Genomic DNA, 16843 nt, shown 5'->3' with positions numbered 1-16843 from the left:
TTTTTGGTTTTTCTCCGGTACCGGGAACCGAACTCACGACCTTGCGCTTGCCAGGCAGGCGCTTTGCCGCTGAGCTAAATCCCCAGCCCCTAGTTTTAATTTTTTTTGAGACACCTCCACACTATTTTCTGTAATCGCGGCACTACTTTACATTCCCACCAACAGTGTACAAGTGTTCCCTTTTCTCCACATCTTCATCAATGCTTGTTATCTGTCATCTTTTGGATAACAGCTATCCTAACAGACATGACATATCTCACTGTGGTTTTAATTTGCATGCCCCTGAGGAGTGACATGGAACATTTTTTCAAATGCTTGTTGGTCATTTGTTGTCTTTTTTAAAGAGATGTCTATGTAGATCCTTTGCCCTTTTTAAAGCCAGATTGTTTTCTTGCAATTGTATTGTCTACATTTTTTACGTACTTTGGATATTAACTCCTTACCAGCTGTAGGTTTTACAAATATTTTCTACATTCCACAGCTCATCTCTTTACTCTGTTGATTGTTTCCTTTGCTGTGTAGAAGCTTTTTAGTAATTCCATTTCACTTTTGCTACCATTGTTTTTGTTTGCTAGAGCTTTCCCTGTTTTCCTCTAGTAGTTTTATAGTTTCAAGCCTTATATATAACCTTTTAATCCATTTTGAATTGAATTTTGAATATGGTATGAGACAACAGTCTAATTCAACAGTCTAATTTCGTTCTGATAAATGCATTGATGTTACATCTTGATTTTCTGCAAAATAATCTAGAGAGGCAGAGTGGAAGTTGGCTGAAGGATATGAAGAGTGTACATGTAATATAATTGCCCAAGAGCTGCTCGTTGATAAAGCTGAGAAGTACAAGAGAGGTCATTAAACTATTCTCTTTGCTTTTGTGTATGCTTAAAACCATCCATGATAATAATGCTGTTAGTTTTGATAACACATTGTACGGCAAGGGTGTAAGAAAACAGGCATGAATATATATTGTTAGAGGTATGATCTGGTACAGTGCACATGGTGAGGATTTTAGCAACTTGTTTCACCACTATGAAAGCATGGACTCCAAAATCTACAAGTCCACTTCAGAGACAATACTACAGCTAGACTCATACTTGGATAGAGTGATGTATGTATAAGTTATTTGCTGAAATATCTCAAGATTAGGGGAAAAAAATCTTGTCGGTTACTTCCTTGTTGCTGAATCAAAATATCCGACACCCACAAGTTCAAGGAGGAAAGGTTTATTTTAGCTCACATTCTGTAGAGGTTTCAGTCCATAGGCAGCTGGCCCCAAGGCTGGGAGCTATAGCAGAGGAGAAATAGTTCATAGCATGGCATGCAGAAAGGCAGCAAGCAGCACACAGTGAGCCTGACTTCTTCTTGTCCCTTTATATTTCATCCAACTTATAAGCCTATGGTTACTCTTCTCTCATTGCTGAGACAAAATACCTAATGCCCAGAATTAAGGAAGGAAAGGTTTATTTAGTTCACAGTTTGTGGAGGTTTCAGTCCATACTTGGCTGGCTCCAAGGCAGAGTGGCACACGGCAGAGGGCAATGGTTCATGGGGGCAGAAAACCACGAAAGTAACAAAAGCAAAAAAGGAGAAGCAGCAGAGAACAAGCCTCTTTCCTTCCCTCATATTGTATGCAGGCTGCCCAGCCCAGGGTGGGTGTAGCACTCACACCCATAATCCCAGTACTGGACTGTGAATGAATCACAAACTCTAGAAGCCTGCCCCATGACTGCATGAGGCTTTGAGGGGACATCTAGACACAAACCACAACAGCCTGTTGGTGTCATCCACATCCAAGGTGGACCTTCCATTATCAACACCCAGAACTATGCTAAACCAATTTAGTTATCACACATCCTTAATCACAGTATCACACACTCATGATGCAGCCTTCTCCCAAAAACCCCACCTATGAACTCATGAGGCTTTGAGGGGACATCTAGATACAAGCTGTAACATCTTCATGCCTATCAGTAGGGGACTAAAAAGCTAAATTATGGTTCACTCGTGGTAGAATACTCTGCAGTTGTAAAAAACATGAGAATGATCTCTAAGACAATGTTAAACAGCAAATATATAGTGCAGAACAGAGTATGTGAAAGAAAAACCCATGTGCAGTCACTTATTTTACCTAAAATATCCCTGGAAGGGCCCACAGAAAACTGGTCAGGGTGTGGGTGGCCACTGGCATGGGGGTGGGGAATAGAAAGGAAAGGAAGCACTTCTCTGCTTACCTATTTCCATCTTTTTGATTTGTAACCATTTGAATTTATTTATTATTTGGAAATATGAATAAATTTTAAAACACAAGCCAAAAAATATATAACAAATGGAAAGAGGGAAACCTGCCCAATTCTCTCACTGCTTCCCAAAGAGTTTTGTTGCTACCTTCTTTGTTTCCTTAGGTCACTCCCATAATAATATGGACAAGCAACATTTAGACCTCATGATGGAAATGCTAGGTTTGTCTGCATTTGCTTTGTGAGAGAAATCAGAAGGTAATGAAATGAGATCACCCTGTAGAACGCAAGAATACGCACCTATCTAGAGTCCACTAAAGCTGGGACCTGGGATAGGAGTAGATGCTCGGTTATGAAAACACAGAAGCAAATGTTTTCACGTAGTAGTTGAGGGCAGAGACATGAGCAGTCATAAAAAGGAAGGAATATATGCCAATGTCTGGTCACCTACCTCCAGTAACATGGAAAGCCCCGGGGCCAGCTCAAACATGGAAGGCCTGACTCCAAAAGGAGGTCGTCCAACAAAACCAGTGCTTGAAACAGCCTTAAAGAAAAGCAGAACATTACATAATGGTGTGCAAGAAATTATAAGACCCAGGGCTCAAATTAAAATCTTCTCCTAATATTTATTTTGGTATTTGAAGGCTCTTAAGGATCATCCAGTTCCAAGTCAATGAAGAAATTATAGCTCACTCATCAGCACACATTTACTGACCTTTACCAAACACCAGAGGAGTCATGAAGGTTAAGGACAACTAAGTCACAGAGAACCTGTAAAGAGCTAACTCCTAGCAGGAGGTGCAAAGGATGCCATTGCCAAGTGTTTGGGATGAAAGCAAAAAATAAGAAGGTTCTCCCAAAGCACAACTTCCTTTTCCTCCTCAGCACCCTGGGTCAGTGGTGCTAGTGTATATGTCTGCCTCCATTACCGGTGCACCCTTGGCTATAATGAGTTCTTGAATCATGAGGGCAGCTGTCATCTTGTTAGCAGAGCTGCAACCCCAGTCCCTACAAAGAGAACACGAACCTAGGCCTACAGGACCCTGGCAGGTAACAGAAACGAGTGAAATGCGTTTCTTAGATCGCGTGGTCCTGTGACTCTATTACAAGCTCTGGACATAAGGATTCAGAGGATTTTCCCTACTATAAGATAAATAACCGTATATTCTGATGATCAGAATATTCTGGTGTCAGACTGGGGCTGCCTGGCAGTGGTAGAGCCCAGGCAAGAGGACCAAGCACACAGGCCCTACCACCAGCTCCAGCTAACAGGGTCATAGTGAGTCCTGGCCCAGGCTTGCACAGCTTCCAGTTTTCCAGAGACTGGAATTGCAGGTGTATACGTGAAACCTCCCCACTTTAAGGCTTGGCTCAAACATGTTTTTTAAGCACTGTGCCAAATAAATACCAACAAAATTCAGCCAAAGAGCTGCCAATCTGTGGCCTCTGATATAATCAGACATTTGTTATGATAATGAGGGAGTACACGAGTGAGTGAAGTCACACTTGAGCCAGGCCTTGAAGGGTAACAGAGGTTAGACACCTGCCTAGGATCAAGCCAGTGTTAGTGGCAAGCACCAGAGTTATCGTCCTGGACTCCATATATATTCATCCTCACCGGGACCTGGCAGTTGGACACAGATTAACAACATTCTCTTGTCCAGTGTTTCCAGTCCTGGCACTATCTAGCATCTCACTCCAGGGTGTTATTTCCTTTGATGGACTTACTTTTTTTTCAGGTAGCAACAAATGATCACTCACCGTGAAACTTATTGGCGGCCAGATCTCTTTGGGCATAATATGGAATTTGCCAGCGCTGAAGCCTACATTTCTGCACATGAACTTGATCATCTTTATTCCTCCAATGAGGCAGTAACCACAGTCCAGTAGTGGTGACACTGCAGCCACAGAAAAGATGTGGAAGAAGACAACATGTCACTCAGGTTGGACCCAGTTGTCCCTGTTCCCCTGAACTTCAGCCAGGGCTCAGAGCAGCTGTGGCATGAGGTAAGGGCCCCTGCTGAGCACCGAGAGCAGAAAGAATGAATGGGGACGTGGCCTGAGCCCCGTACACCTGGGCTCTGCCCTGGCTGTTGCTGGGCCACATGCGACTCCATCCACTCCTGGATAAAGCAGTGAGAGGCAGTAGCCACTGTGAACTCAGCCAAGACCAGCATGACCCAGGGGTTGTGGCAGAACTAAGAAGGATCAGAGTCCAACTTCCACTGTGCCCAGCTGAAGGGGCTCATCACTGAGGCTTAGCTGAAGCACCTTTTCCCAGGACCCCCCCACCCCACCGCCAGCCACGGAGGCAGCATCTACCACGGACTCCTCAGAGTGCCCCAGCTCGGCATCCTTGCCTCCTCATAGCACAGGCCACTCAGAGGTGTTCGCAAACCAGCAATACTTGCGCTGGAGTTAGCTGGGCTGCAGCCTCCTCCCCTGCTGCATCAGCCTCCACTGGGAAAACCAAATGCAAACCAGAAGATTGGGACCTGACACTGGGACAGGGTGCAGAAGCAGCTAGCAGGTTGCTCCTTAGCACCTTGAAGTCCCTGCGCAAGAGGACCAAGCTCTATGCTGCTACCGAAAAGCCCTGAGAGGCAGACTGTCCTTATGGAGACTCTCCAACTCTGACTTGATCCCTGAGTAAGGTGTAATGCAAACTCACAGGTCAGCACAGGGGGTGGTCTCCGGGCCTGCAGGGGGATCAGTAGCTTGTGAGCTGACTGGGTCTCAACTAAAATGAAATCATCAAAATCCCCAAGACAATCAGGAATAAACTGGACAGTGTACTGGCAGGTCATTCCAGGAGCCACCATTCCACCTTTGCCTGGGAACATCCCTGTGAGTGACAAAAGCAACCGATGAGAATGGGGAACAGTACTCACGGGGTTGGGCTCAGCTGCCTCACAGGGCAAGCACAGCGGGAGCTGGCTGTGTGAGTCAATGCCTTTGCGCCAAGGTCAGGCAAATAACAGAACCACCAGGTGTGCTGGGGGCAGACTTACAGGGCAGGGACTCCAGGAAGAACACCAGGGCCCAAAGGGGAGTGAGATGGTCCATCTGCAATGGTTAAGTAGAGCCATGCCTGGCCCTGTGGCTTAGAATTTATCTCATGGGCAGCAGAGTATTTTGAGATTTCTGAGCAGAGAGACAGGGCTGGAGTTGCTCTTGAGACAAACACTGGCATGGAAGCTGGAAGGCTGGCTGGAGACTGGCACGGTGAAGTGAGCACTGGGGAGGACCTGACCACGGGCAGTGATAGCACGAAGGGGGAAATGGCAGAACCAGTGCCTGGAGCGGGGATCAGGAAGAGGAGCTGTCAAGATGGTAGGTCTTCACTGGGAGGAGGGCAGGTCCCCAGCAACTGGTGAGGGAGAAGAGGATGAGCTCAAGACAAGGGCAGTCAACAGGGCTGCAGGGGTCAGTAACTGCAGCTAATCCACCACATAGTCTTGAGGCTAAAAAGATACCTCGCTGAACTCACCCAACCCCAGAGCAAAGTATGGAGTGGAAGGCGGGAGGACTCGCAGGTAGCGGCTGGATGCAGCAGTATTCTGTAGCGTGATCACCATCTGTCCAAAAGGGAAAGGTGATCTCTCTTAGTGACATTTAAGGACACAGTGCTACTGAGCATGGTGGCACATGCCTGTAATCCCAGCACTCAGGAGGCTGAGGTAGGAGGATTGCCACAAGTTCAAGGTCAGCCTGGTCTACAAAGTGAGTTCAAGGCCAGCCTGAACTGCATAGTGAGAACCTCCCCGCACCTCAAAAAAGCAAGGACACAGTGCTATGATGTCTGACATTTACTTTAAGTAATATGGAAAGAGGGAAGAGGCATAAATGAAATATGCTTTGCCCCTCATGGTAAGCATTAAAGCTGTGTAATTAATGACGGGAACATGGAGATTCATTATGCTATTCTACATTTTTGTTTGTTTGGAGATGTTTCCATAGTATAAGCTAAAATACAAAGTAAAAATAATGGTAGGAGTAGATCTGACCTATTCTTTGTTCTATTGCTTAGAATAACAACTACAGTCCCTCAGTATCCAGGGCGGATTGGTTCCAGGACCCCAGAAGATTCCCTAAATCCACAAATGCTCAAGTCTCTTACAAAAAACAGAACAGCGGGGTGTAGTGGCGCATGCCTGTAATCCCAGCACTCAGGAGGCTGAGGCAGGAGGATCGTTGCGAGTTCAAGGCCAGCTTGAGCTACAAAGTGAGCTCAAGGCCAGCCTGAACTGCATAGTGAGACCCTGTCTCAAAAAGACAAAAAATTTTTTAAAAAAAACAATGCAGTTCTACCATATAACCTATGTACATCCTCCCTTACTTTAAACAATCTAGATTGCTTATAACAGCTAATAGAATAGAAATAATCTACTATATTGTTTAAGCAATAATGACAAGGGAAAATCCATACGTGTTCAGTACAGATAAACATTGTGAGCCTAACCAGGACATCAACCAGACTCCAGATGAAACATATTCAAGTGAAATGGTGGTTTCTTGTGGCAGGGCACACCGACACGTCCTTCCTCCAGGAGGATTCAACATAGCGCCTCAACAGCAAACTCAAGTTTTGTTTGTTGGAATTTTTTGGATTTTGTAAATATTTTCAGTTTACTGTTGGTTGAAGCCATAGATGTGGAACTTGCAAATAACAGAGGGCTCACCACACAATCTATGTAGCTCCGCCTCTGTGCCCCAGTGGCTCTCAAAACTGAGAAAGAGGGAACTGCTTCTACTTAACAGCTGAAGAGCCTGAAGACCAAGAAAGATCCTCAGCTGCTGAGCTGAGATTTGAGCCCAGGACATCTGGCTCCAGAGTTCTGCCAACTTCACCTCACTTACTGTCCTCTTCTCCGCATATCACTTTTGGCCTTCTTTCCATAGGCCCAGACACTGTATTATAACTGGGGCTCTCTCTATGACTCAACTACCCAGCTCGGATTAAACCCCATCTTCTCTTCTCCCTGCTCCAGGCAGAAAATCCCTCTAAAGGCAAGGCCTGGAATTAACTCCACAACACCACCCACTAGCAAAGAAGAGAAGTTCGCAGCAAAGGAGAGGAACTCAAAGTAGATACACATCTATTGCTTCTATTTTGTGAAACATACCAGAAATGGGTACAAATTATAACAGAATAAAAGCCATGTTTCCATCACCTGGTTTAAGAAATAAAACATTAGATATGCATTTGAAGCCCTCCACCAGCCACTCATTAGATAATGTCTATACAAACTTGAAATATGCCTTCACACTTTTCTTAGATATATACTCCTAAATAAGCATTTAAGTCCCTTTTTAAAAACCTTTTATTGCAGTACTAGAGATGGAATCTTGGGACCTTTGCATGCTAAACAAGTTCTGTAACACTGAGCTAGACCCTCAAACCCTTAAATTTGTTTTTTCCATCACAACCTTTTGTACCAAGCCATCTTTGAACAGGGTCAAAATTGAGAGAGTACTATTTCATCATTTTAATTTTCACTTCTCTATTATTAATGATGGTGTGCATCTTTTCATATGTTTATTTGCTCTTTGGGTTTTCTCTTCTATAAGTTGTCTGTTCACATCCTCTTACAATTTGCTGTTGTATAGTCTGTCTTCTTATTGGTTTATAAGAGTTCTTTATATATGCTGGATATTAATTTTTTTTGAGACAAGGTCGCACTATGTAGTTCAGGCTGGCCTTGAACTCATGGCAATCCTCCTGCCTCAGGTTCCTGAGTGCTGGAATTACAGGCATATGCCAACGGTAAAGGATAGACCTGGCTGATATTAACTCTTTATAAGGTAGGCATTATAAACACCTCCAAGTTTATAAAATTGTATTATCTTTTGATGTAGTTTCTAAAAATATTTATTTGATTTCATTGGTGCTCAACCCAGGGTCTCATATGTGCTCAGGTCATTTCTGCAATTTTCATATAAAATGTGTCAACCATTTATGGTTTGTGCTTCAGTCTTACAAAAAGTCTTTCCATACTTCCTATATGTTGGATTTTTTTCTAACAGTGCTGTTCTTTTACCTTGAGATCTTTCTGGCAACTCTGTGGTGGGGAGTAGGGAGTATTTTCTAGATGGCAGAAGATGAAACTCAGTTTTCTATCTTCAGGTCTACACACATGCATGGACTAGCCCTAGAAGAGTACATACTGATCCCTCACTAGAGCTAGTTATAGTCACTGCTGTCATTATATTGTGATATGTTCAAAAAGCAGCTGCTCCTCACTTCAGCTGAGGCAAGCCTGGCTTCCAGCCACACAAGGAAAACTTTTAGCTAATGAAAGGCAAGAACCAGGGGTGTATAAGCTTATTAGGGGCCGTCCCACAAGACGAAACAGTCAATTGCACTTAATGGTGGGCAGCTCAATAACACCTTCTCATAAAGCTCTTTCTCTTCCATCTCTTTTCTCTCCTGCGTCACTTGAACGGTAAAGGATAGTAAATAATCTTGCTATTTCAGGCTCTGCTTTATGGGGAACCTGGACTATGGTAGTCAGTACCAGACGATCCTCAGCCAGAAGACTCTTAGGATGAGATTCTAGCGTTCACTTACTCACCAGTGTGGTGGAAATGAAGAACAGCAGGCAGGAAGTAGGGTATGAGGACCCTGGTGTGGAGGCATCACAATTATTAACGCTTCCACCAGTGGTCAGGCAGACATCTAGGCAGAATGTATGGTAACTTGGGTGGCTTCAAGGTCTGAGGCAGTGGTAATTAGGAATGTAGGGGAGACTGACTGGCTTTCCTTAACAACCCCAGAAGCCTTGGAAGGGAAAATCACAGGCTAGGGCAGCTAGGGCTGCCATCTCAACCTCACTTTAACCCCCATCCCTCCCCTTGCCCAGTGAAGACATTCCTAGCATTCCTCAGTTACTCACGGGGCTGTATGTGTATTTTTTTAATTCCTGTTTGATTTGGTTTCCTGTTTTTTACCTACTATTTGTGTACCTATGTTCTTAAGTAAGAATGACTCATGGCTTTTGATTTAGTGAGGGTAATATTAGGAGAATAATGAGGATGGCTCCCTCTTTTTCCAGTCTATGAAACAATGTATATAAAATACAGATTAGCTTGAATGTTTGATACTATATGTTTGTAAAATTATTCTATGCCTGTTTTAGGTTTTGGTTTTTGTGGAAAGTTCTTTGCAAGTTATTTTCATCATAGCTGAACAGCCTTTTAGTTTAAAAAGGCAGAGAGTTGTACAAGGTTTTGAAAATAGAAATCCTTCCCTTTCCCCTGGACTCCACCCTGCCACCTCCCACTCTCCAAGGATACTTTTTCTCTCTTGTTTTGGTATTTACTTCTATGTCTCCAAATAGCACACTACTTTACTTTTAACACTAATTATGGACAGATAATATGGACACTCTCTTCCCTCACCCATATCCGATTCAGCCTAATTGGATAACAGACCCTTCCTGTCTGTCGTATTCCTGGCTAGATCAAGAATTAACATTTACACTACAGTTACCGTGTCAGTTGACCAGAAGACATACAGCAATTCCTTCCCCTCCCTTGTACAACTTTTTACTTTCCTGAGGCTAATAATCAACTAATTATTATCCTTGCTGTGTACTTATCAATAATTCAGTCCTCCACTACTCTACAAATCTCTTCCCCAGATGTCCAGATGTATCAGGGAATCTTATCAAGGCCACCTGTATAAATTAACCTCTCCTAGAGCCTTGTGAACATTTTATAATCTTGGCTAGTTGCCCACCACACCAGCTAATAAACTATCAAGTAAGATAAAGCACTTGGCAGTTCTAAGACACATCCACACATTCTTTGGCACTTCTCGCATATGTCAAAGGTAGATGCTATTTAGGTATCCGTCCCTTGAATGTGGGCCAAATTTAGTGACTTGCTTAAAACCCACAGCAAGCAGTGTTATGTAGCTCCCAAGGTTAGGTCATAAAAAGTGATGCATCATGCTCGCTAGAATTCTTACTTTGAGTTGCCATGGAAGAAGTCTGATAACCCTGAGGCCACCACACTGTATGGAAGCCCAGACCACTTAGAGAGGCTCTATTTAGGTGCTCTGGCAGACCACCTCTGCACCAGCTCCCCTGTGAGGGAAAGTGCTTCAGACCGTTCCAGCTCCCAAACTTTCAAGTCACCCTGGAAAGCGCTGACTCCTTCCAGCTATATCTCAAACACTGTGGAACACGTCACTCCCGTTGTGCTCTATCTGAATTTCTGACACAAAGAATCTGTAAGCATGATAAAATGGTAGCAAAGCTTCAGAGAAACTGGTTTCCCAGCAACAGTAACTGCAAAATACTTTAACAAGTATTAACCCTGTCGTTCCTTCACCACTGCCTGCACTGGATCTCTTATTCCCATACTTCACGTCCTCTTCTTTCCTGGTTTACTCATGTCCACTCAGGGAGAGTGTTCCCTGGGAGCTTCCTAGAAAGCATGTACGGGACATAAATTTTTAAAGACTGAAAATTTGACATCTTCTAATCTTGACTGGTTGCTTAAACTTTATAGTGTAGCTGGTTAATAACTGCTATGTGCACAGCCCAAAAGACAAAAGGTACATTTCCAGGAGGTCTCACTAGATATAATTAAATCTATATAATAGACTATGGCAGATTGTATTTCCCAAAAATAGCCACAGTAATATGTCTGTTCAAACATGCTCTTCTAGAGCCTTGTCACGCCCAGTCGATAAGGGGTGTGTGTGTCCTTATATTCTGCCTTCCCTTTTGGAGAGGCTTGGGCTGGGGAAACCAGTGACTGTATTCAGGAGAAGCCCAAGCTGACCAATGTGGAAAAGCCTTAGGGAGAGGCTCGCAGGGAAGCTGAGGTCTGAGCTGAGAGCTGGCAACAACCTCAAGACGGGGGAATGAATGAGACTTCAGATACTCCCACCCCACCTCCACCTCCACCTCACCCCACACTCGCCCCATCTTCTGTCTGAGGCTCCAGGTACTATACAGCAGAGACCCCTGTGGTGTCCTATCTGCTCAGCAAGCAGAGGCTATTTGTCACCCACTACTAAGGCTTGGATCAGCTTATCTCATGGCTACAGAAACCAGAGCACTGAATATATTAAAAGAGACACTAATGAAAATTGCTCTTAAAACCATGTGATAAAGGATCATTTCAAGTATTTGTTTGTTTGTTTTTTTCAATCAAGTATTCTTAATCACAAATAATGTTCTTAAGTATCAGAACATAAGACATCAGGAATATATGCCTCCCGGTGCATAAGTGCTTAGTATCCTGCAACTGGACATCCAGTCACCCTGGAGAGCTCTCCCTGTTGTGTGCCAAAATGCCCAGAAACAGAAGATTTCTAGAAAAGAATTTTATTCCAGGGGCTGGGGATTTAGCTCAGCGGCAAAAGTGCCTGCCTGGCAAGCGCAAGGTCGTGAGTTCGGTTCCCGGTACCGGAGAAAAACCAAAAAAAAAAAAAAAAGAATTTTATTCCAACATTCTTCTGATGACTGTGGAAGAAGGGAGGTATAAGCATGGAATGGAGGAAGGTCTGTAGAATTACAGTTGTAATTAGAGTTATCATAGGAATTCATAAGTTTATCTACATAGGTCTATTTATACATATGTGTGCATGTATGTATACACACACACACACACACACACGTGTATAGTCAAATCTGTGAAAATGACATTCCTCCCCACCTGTTTGTTGAAAACCTCTGGAAGCAATTATATCCCAGTGAGCAGACCAAGTGCTTAGCTCTTGATTTCAAAACTATTCTCTATTAAAAGAAACCAGAGCTTCTAGAAAACTGAGTCAAAAACTGAAAGGAAAAAAAGTATGTAGGGTAAGCCTGGAACATCTCATAATGCCAGAGGTTGAGTAAGCCCTGAAACAATGCTAGGTTGTATCACAGAACACAGGGACAACTCCTGAGGCTCCTACTGGGCAAGTCTGGGATGCTTGCAGAATCAGAATGAACACTGGCAGCAAATGAAATGCCTTAGTTTAGGGTAGATGACCTATTTCCTTATCCAGAGTGGTTCTAAACACTGCACGTGTCCTTGAATACTGACCAACAAAATGAAGTCTACACACTTTATAGTACCAAAACCCTTACTTTGAAAAGGATGAAACAGCGGGCTGAGGATTTAGCTCAGCGGCACAGCGCCTGCCTGGCAAGCACAAGGTTGAGAGTTTGATTCCCAGTACCAGAAAAAAAACAAAACCAAAAAAAAGGATGAAACAACCAATTATTTAAGGAGGAAAGAAACAAGTAGTTAACCAAAACTGAACAGATCCTTAAGATGTAGTCTCTTGATTAGATCTATACTAACCAAAAAAATTATGTACGAAATAGGATTCAAATGTCTCTTTTAATATTTATAATTGCCCTTATATATTTTGCCCTCCTCTACTGTGTGACATTTAAGGGTTTAAATGTTGCTATACAACCCATGTTAAAGTGGCATCCAAAAATGAGACCACATTGGACACTAAAGCCCTTATTGTTAAATCCTGTCCTTCTTAGTCTCCTCCAACCTGTGACAATTCTTCCCTCAGCTTTTCCTTGTTGTCAATGACCTTCCAACCTTCAAAGACTGCTGAACAGTTATTTTGTAATATGTCCTTCAATTCTGAGGGTTACATTGAAGTTATACATTCTTGGCAAAAGCACCATAGTGGTGCTATCCTCTTCTCACTGTGTCATAGTAGGGGTAGGAAGGGTTGATGTGTCTTCTTAGTTGTGATGTTAACTTTAATTGCTTGTTTAAAGTGGCGTCTGCCAGGGTTCTCTGTTGTACAGTTATTATTTTTCTTTTCATAATTACTAAATTTGGGGGGTAGATTACGCAATTATCTGTTTCTGCTGAAATTTATACCCTTAATTTTAGCATCCATTGGAACATTGTTGCCTGAAGAAATTACTGCTGTGATATTCAATAATGACTTACATTTCTGTTTTCTGTATTAGTCAGAATTCTGAAACAGTGACAGTCCCTTCACCCTCACTTACTTGCTGACTCTTGCATTTACTTACATCACTAAGCACTCACGGATATTTCTTTGGGTTATAATCTAATGCCATCATTATTTAATTTGTCGATTGAGTTGTTCCCTCTTTCAACACTTGGAACTCTGTCCTGTGATGCCTCCCAACCACCCATCTCTTTTTTTAGCACTTCTTGCATTCTGGCACCACAAGATACTGTTAAGTTCAAAGAATGAACAAAGTGTTTTCTTTAACGTTCAGGATATAGAACTGGCATACATATCTGCTTTTGCTATGAGTGATCAAGAAGTTTCTATATAGTATGGATATGCATACATTCTTTACTGTGAAGCACAATCCATATGTGCGTGAGGGCGATGTTGTTATTAGGTCCATTTGCCATTGCAGCTGGTGAGTGGAGCTGGCAGCTGCTAACCTTGATCTGCACCTGATTCCCCAGGATGGTAGGAAGCCAGCATTAAGAAAAAAGCTGGGGAAAGGTATAAGGAAATCTCCCTTAGAGAAAACCCTGCATATACTGTTAAGAGGCAGAAGAGAGTAGTGAGAGGAGATATTAGTGTATGATTATGGCTCCAAAGGGGGGGAAAGGAAGACTCAAAATGCTACACTACTATGTAAAAGAGTATAGGGAAAAGGAGATAAGAAGAGACATTTGAGGGAAAGGTTTTTAAATAGAAAATTGCAGCTAACAAATATAGATGAATAACAACACTAGAAATACCATTTTGTGACCTCTAATTTTTAAAAAATGGTTGCAAGCAACAATCATCTAAGGCTGCTACCCTTTAAATGAAATGTTGATAAGAATTTTATAAAGAGTAAGTCAGGCTAACAACACCTTCAGCCATTCATCATAGGTACTAGAAAGCCTAGATATGCTTGTTCCTCACACAGTACAGTAACAAATAATCAGCACCACCAAGAAGTACTTCTGACAAAAAGAGAAAAACGTGAAGTCCAGTGCAGTGGCGCACAGCTGTGGTCCCAGTACTCGAGAGACGAGGCAGGAGGATTGCTTGAGTGCAGAAGCTAAGTGCAGCCTGGCAACACAATGAGACCCGCCATCCCAAAGAAAAGAGAACAAGGGAAGAAGAAAGGAAAAGAGAGAGAAAAAAACAGGGGAGGAGGGAAAGAGGGAGGGAAGAAGAAAAGAAGGGGAGAGGAAAGAAGGAGAAAAAGAATTGCATCTGAATCTAACCAAACCTCTCCATCTAATTACCAGTTTATGGGTGACATGGAGAATAAAAGAACATGTTTAATGTCACCATAATAAGGCAATTAGCCAAATCCAGGGAGCAAGAAATTACAGTTTCTTCAACAAATAAATAGCATTTTTAAATAGCAGAAGGGGCTGGGGATTTAGCTCAGCGGCAAAAAGCGCCTGCCTCGCAAGCGCAAGGTCGTGAGTTCGGTTCCCGGTACCGGAGAAAAACCAAAAAAATAAATAAATAAATAAATAAATAAATAAATAGCAGAGTGTGGGGGAAGAACTGTTCTCAACTAAGGGAGAATAGAGTTATTCTTAGTCAAACGCAATGTTTAGTATTCAAATCAACTGACTTCTTAATCAAATGGAGGAAGATCAATAGGGTTACATATTAGTTGGCATTAATGAATCCCTGTTCATATCCCTGAGTGTGAGTATAGTATTAAGGTTGTTTTCTAAAAGTCCTTAACTATTAGAGATGTTTACATAAGTAATAACTGAAGAATGGCGTGTTCTGTAGATGTTCCCCTAGAACACACATAAATGGGCACAGGGCCACACACGGGAAGAAGCTATGGAAATTGTAACAAGTGAAACCAGATTTGTAAAATGTACAATACTGCTGAGGCTGGGTAATGAGTCTATGAGGGTTTATTACCATCTTTTCCTTAATTTTGTATATGGCTCAAAATTATAAAGATTTTTTTAAATAAGAAAGGAAATGGGGTAAGGTCTTTAATGAATTAAAATTTCTACCTCATAAACTGGTCCAATTTCATAATTTGTGAAAAACACAATCGATGGCTTAGCTAGGAACACTGGAGTATTGGCACAACTGTGGGAGGGAAGAGGGGAGAAAAAGACTGTGAGTTTCAGCTACACAACAAATACCACGCAGTGATTGAATAAAGCAAAAATAAATACACGCAAGCCATCAGAGATATCCACAATATGGCATTCTTTGGAGCTTTTTCACTGCTTTTGTTTAAGCAGATTACAAAACAACCTTAAGTCATGATCCAATCTTTGTGGAATTATATGTAGCTAAATATAAAATTTCCAATACACATAGGAAAAATTCTGGAAGCTTAAACATAAATATGTTAGGTGGGCTTTAATATGGTTTTTATTTTCAAATATTAAGTCCTTTCTTTACAAAAAGATATCAAATGTGTAATAAAGAAGCATTAATAGTCCATTAAAATTACAAGCCCATGAAACAAGTCATTCTCTTTAGTCAGGACAATTAGTGAAATATAGCCAAAGGCACTCTCTTTTTATTTTTTTATTTCTTTGGTTTTTTTCCAGTACCAGGAATTGAACTCAAGACCTTGCACTTGCCAGGCAGGCGCTGTGCCGCTGAGCTAAATCCCCAGCCCCAGGCACTCTCTTTTTAAAAAGTCACAATTGACATAATTATTTGTAACTAATCAAATTTTAAACATTGCTGTTACCCCAGACATATGAATGTCATGGAAGGAGTACTTGGTATAACCATGTACCCTATAAAAGATTCCTTCATTTAACCCAGACTGTTCAGATGTCACAAAAAGGGCTAATACCAATCCCTATTTTTCTATTCCCCTATTTCTGACCCCAAACGATCTGAAAAGCATAAGCCCAGGACCCTAGGGAATGTCTAAAGGTCACATCTGTAGGCGACCTGAAGATCTGATCTGATACTGCTACCCTCCCTCCTCACCACCACACAAAAGTCTAGGAACTTTGGTGGACATGGTGGAATACACCTGAAATCCCAGCCTTCTAGGAGGATGAGGCAGGAGGATCACAAGTTCAAGCCCAACTTGGGCAACTTAGTGATTTAGAGAGCAAAATGAAAAAGGAAGGGTGCTGGGGATAGAACTCGGTGTGAAGGCCCTGGATTAAATCTCCAGAACTACAAAAGGGAAAAAAAGTCTAGGAGCCTCCACAGCCAGAGCAGGCTCAAGACCTTCTGGGGTTTACTATAAAGGGTCAGATTTTCTGAGAGTACAAATCAGCGGAAAACATACCTCTGTTCTAGCTCTGCACCTGGACATTCTCCTATCAGCGCTGGCTTCTTTGGAGGAAAAATAAGCGACCTGCCTCCATGTGGAGTGTTAGGAGGAAAAAAACGGGGGTTTTTTAGGAAGTGGTTGCGACTCTCCATTCTAGCAAGCTGACGTCGCTCCAGTTCTCTCTGTGGCACTCGTAAGTGGTTCATCCATTTTTTATTCTTTGGTGGACTTGGTTTCTTTTAAACATACAAAAACATAATCAATGACATACAAGGGACTGTGTCTTTTGACATCTTCGCCAACTGCATGACCCGCAGACAGCCAGTGGAAACTCTATTTTGCTGGGTATTCACTACAGCTCTTTGTGTCATTTGAATTCCTTCCACACCACGCCCCATCCCCGGTGCTCACACACAG

General features: G+C 42.5%; 1 protein-coding gene across 1 annotated transcript in view; it reads right to left on the bottom strand.

The window, feature by feature from the left end:
* The window catches only part of Dlec1 (deleted in lung and esophageal cancer 1), a 67928-nt gene that overhangs the window by 40714 nt on the left and 10371 nt on the right, over positions 1-16843 (bottom strand). The window contains exons 5-10 of the mRNA XM_005383726.2: positions 16442-16662; positions 15186-15264; positions 5728-5815; positions 4909-5082; positions 3999-4135; positions 2689-2781 (exon numbers count right to left, since the gene is read on the bottom strand). Coding sequence (XP_005383783.1) covers positions 2689-2781; positions 3999-4135; positions 4909-5082; positions 5728-5815; positions 15186-15264; positions 16442-16662 — 792 coding nt within the window. The remainder of the gene's footprint in view (positions 1-2688; positions 2782-3998; positions 4136-4908; positions 5083-5727; positions 5816-15185; positions 15265-16441; positions 16663-16843) is intronic.

The sequence above is a fragment of the Chinchilla lanigera genome, unplaced genomic scaffold (assembly GCF_000276665.1).
Source record: "Chinchilla lanigera isolate Chin_1 unplaced genomic scaffold, ChiLan1.0 scaffold00020, whole genome shotgun sequence".
Taxonomy (NCBI): Eukaryota; Metazoa; Chordata; class Mammalia; order Rodentia; family Chinchillidae; genus Chinchilla; species Chinchilla lanigera.
Note: the sequence above shows the minus strand (reverse complement) of the source record. Positions and strands in the feature narration are given on the sequence as shown.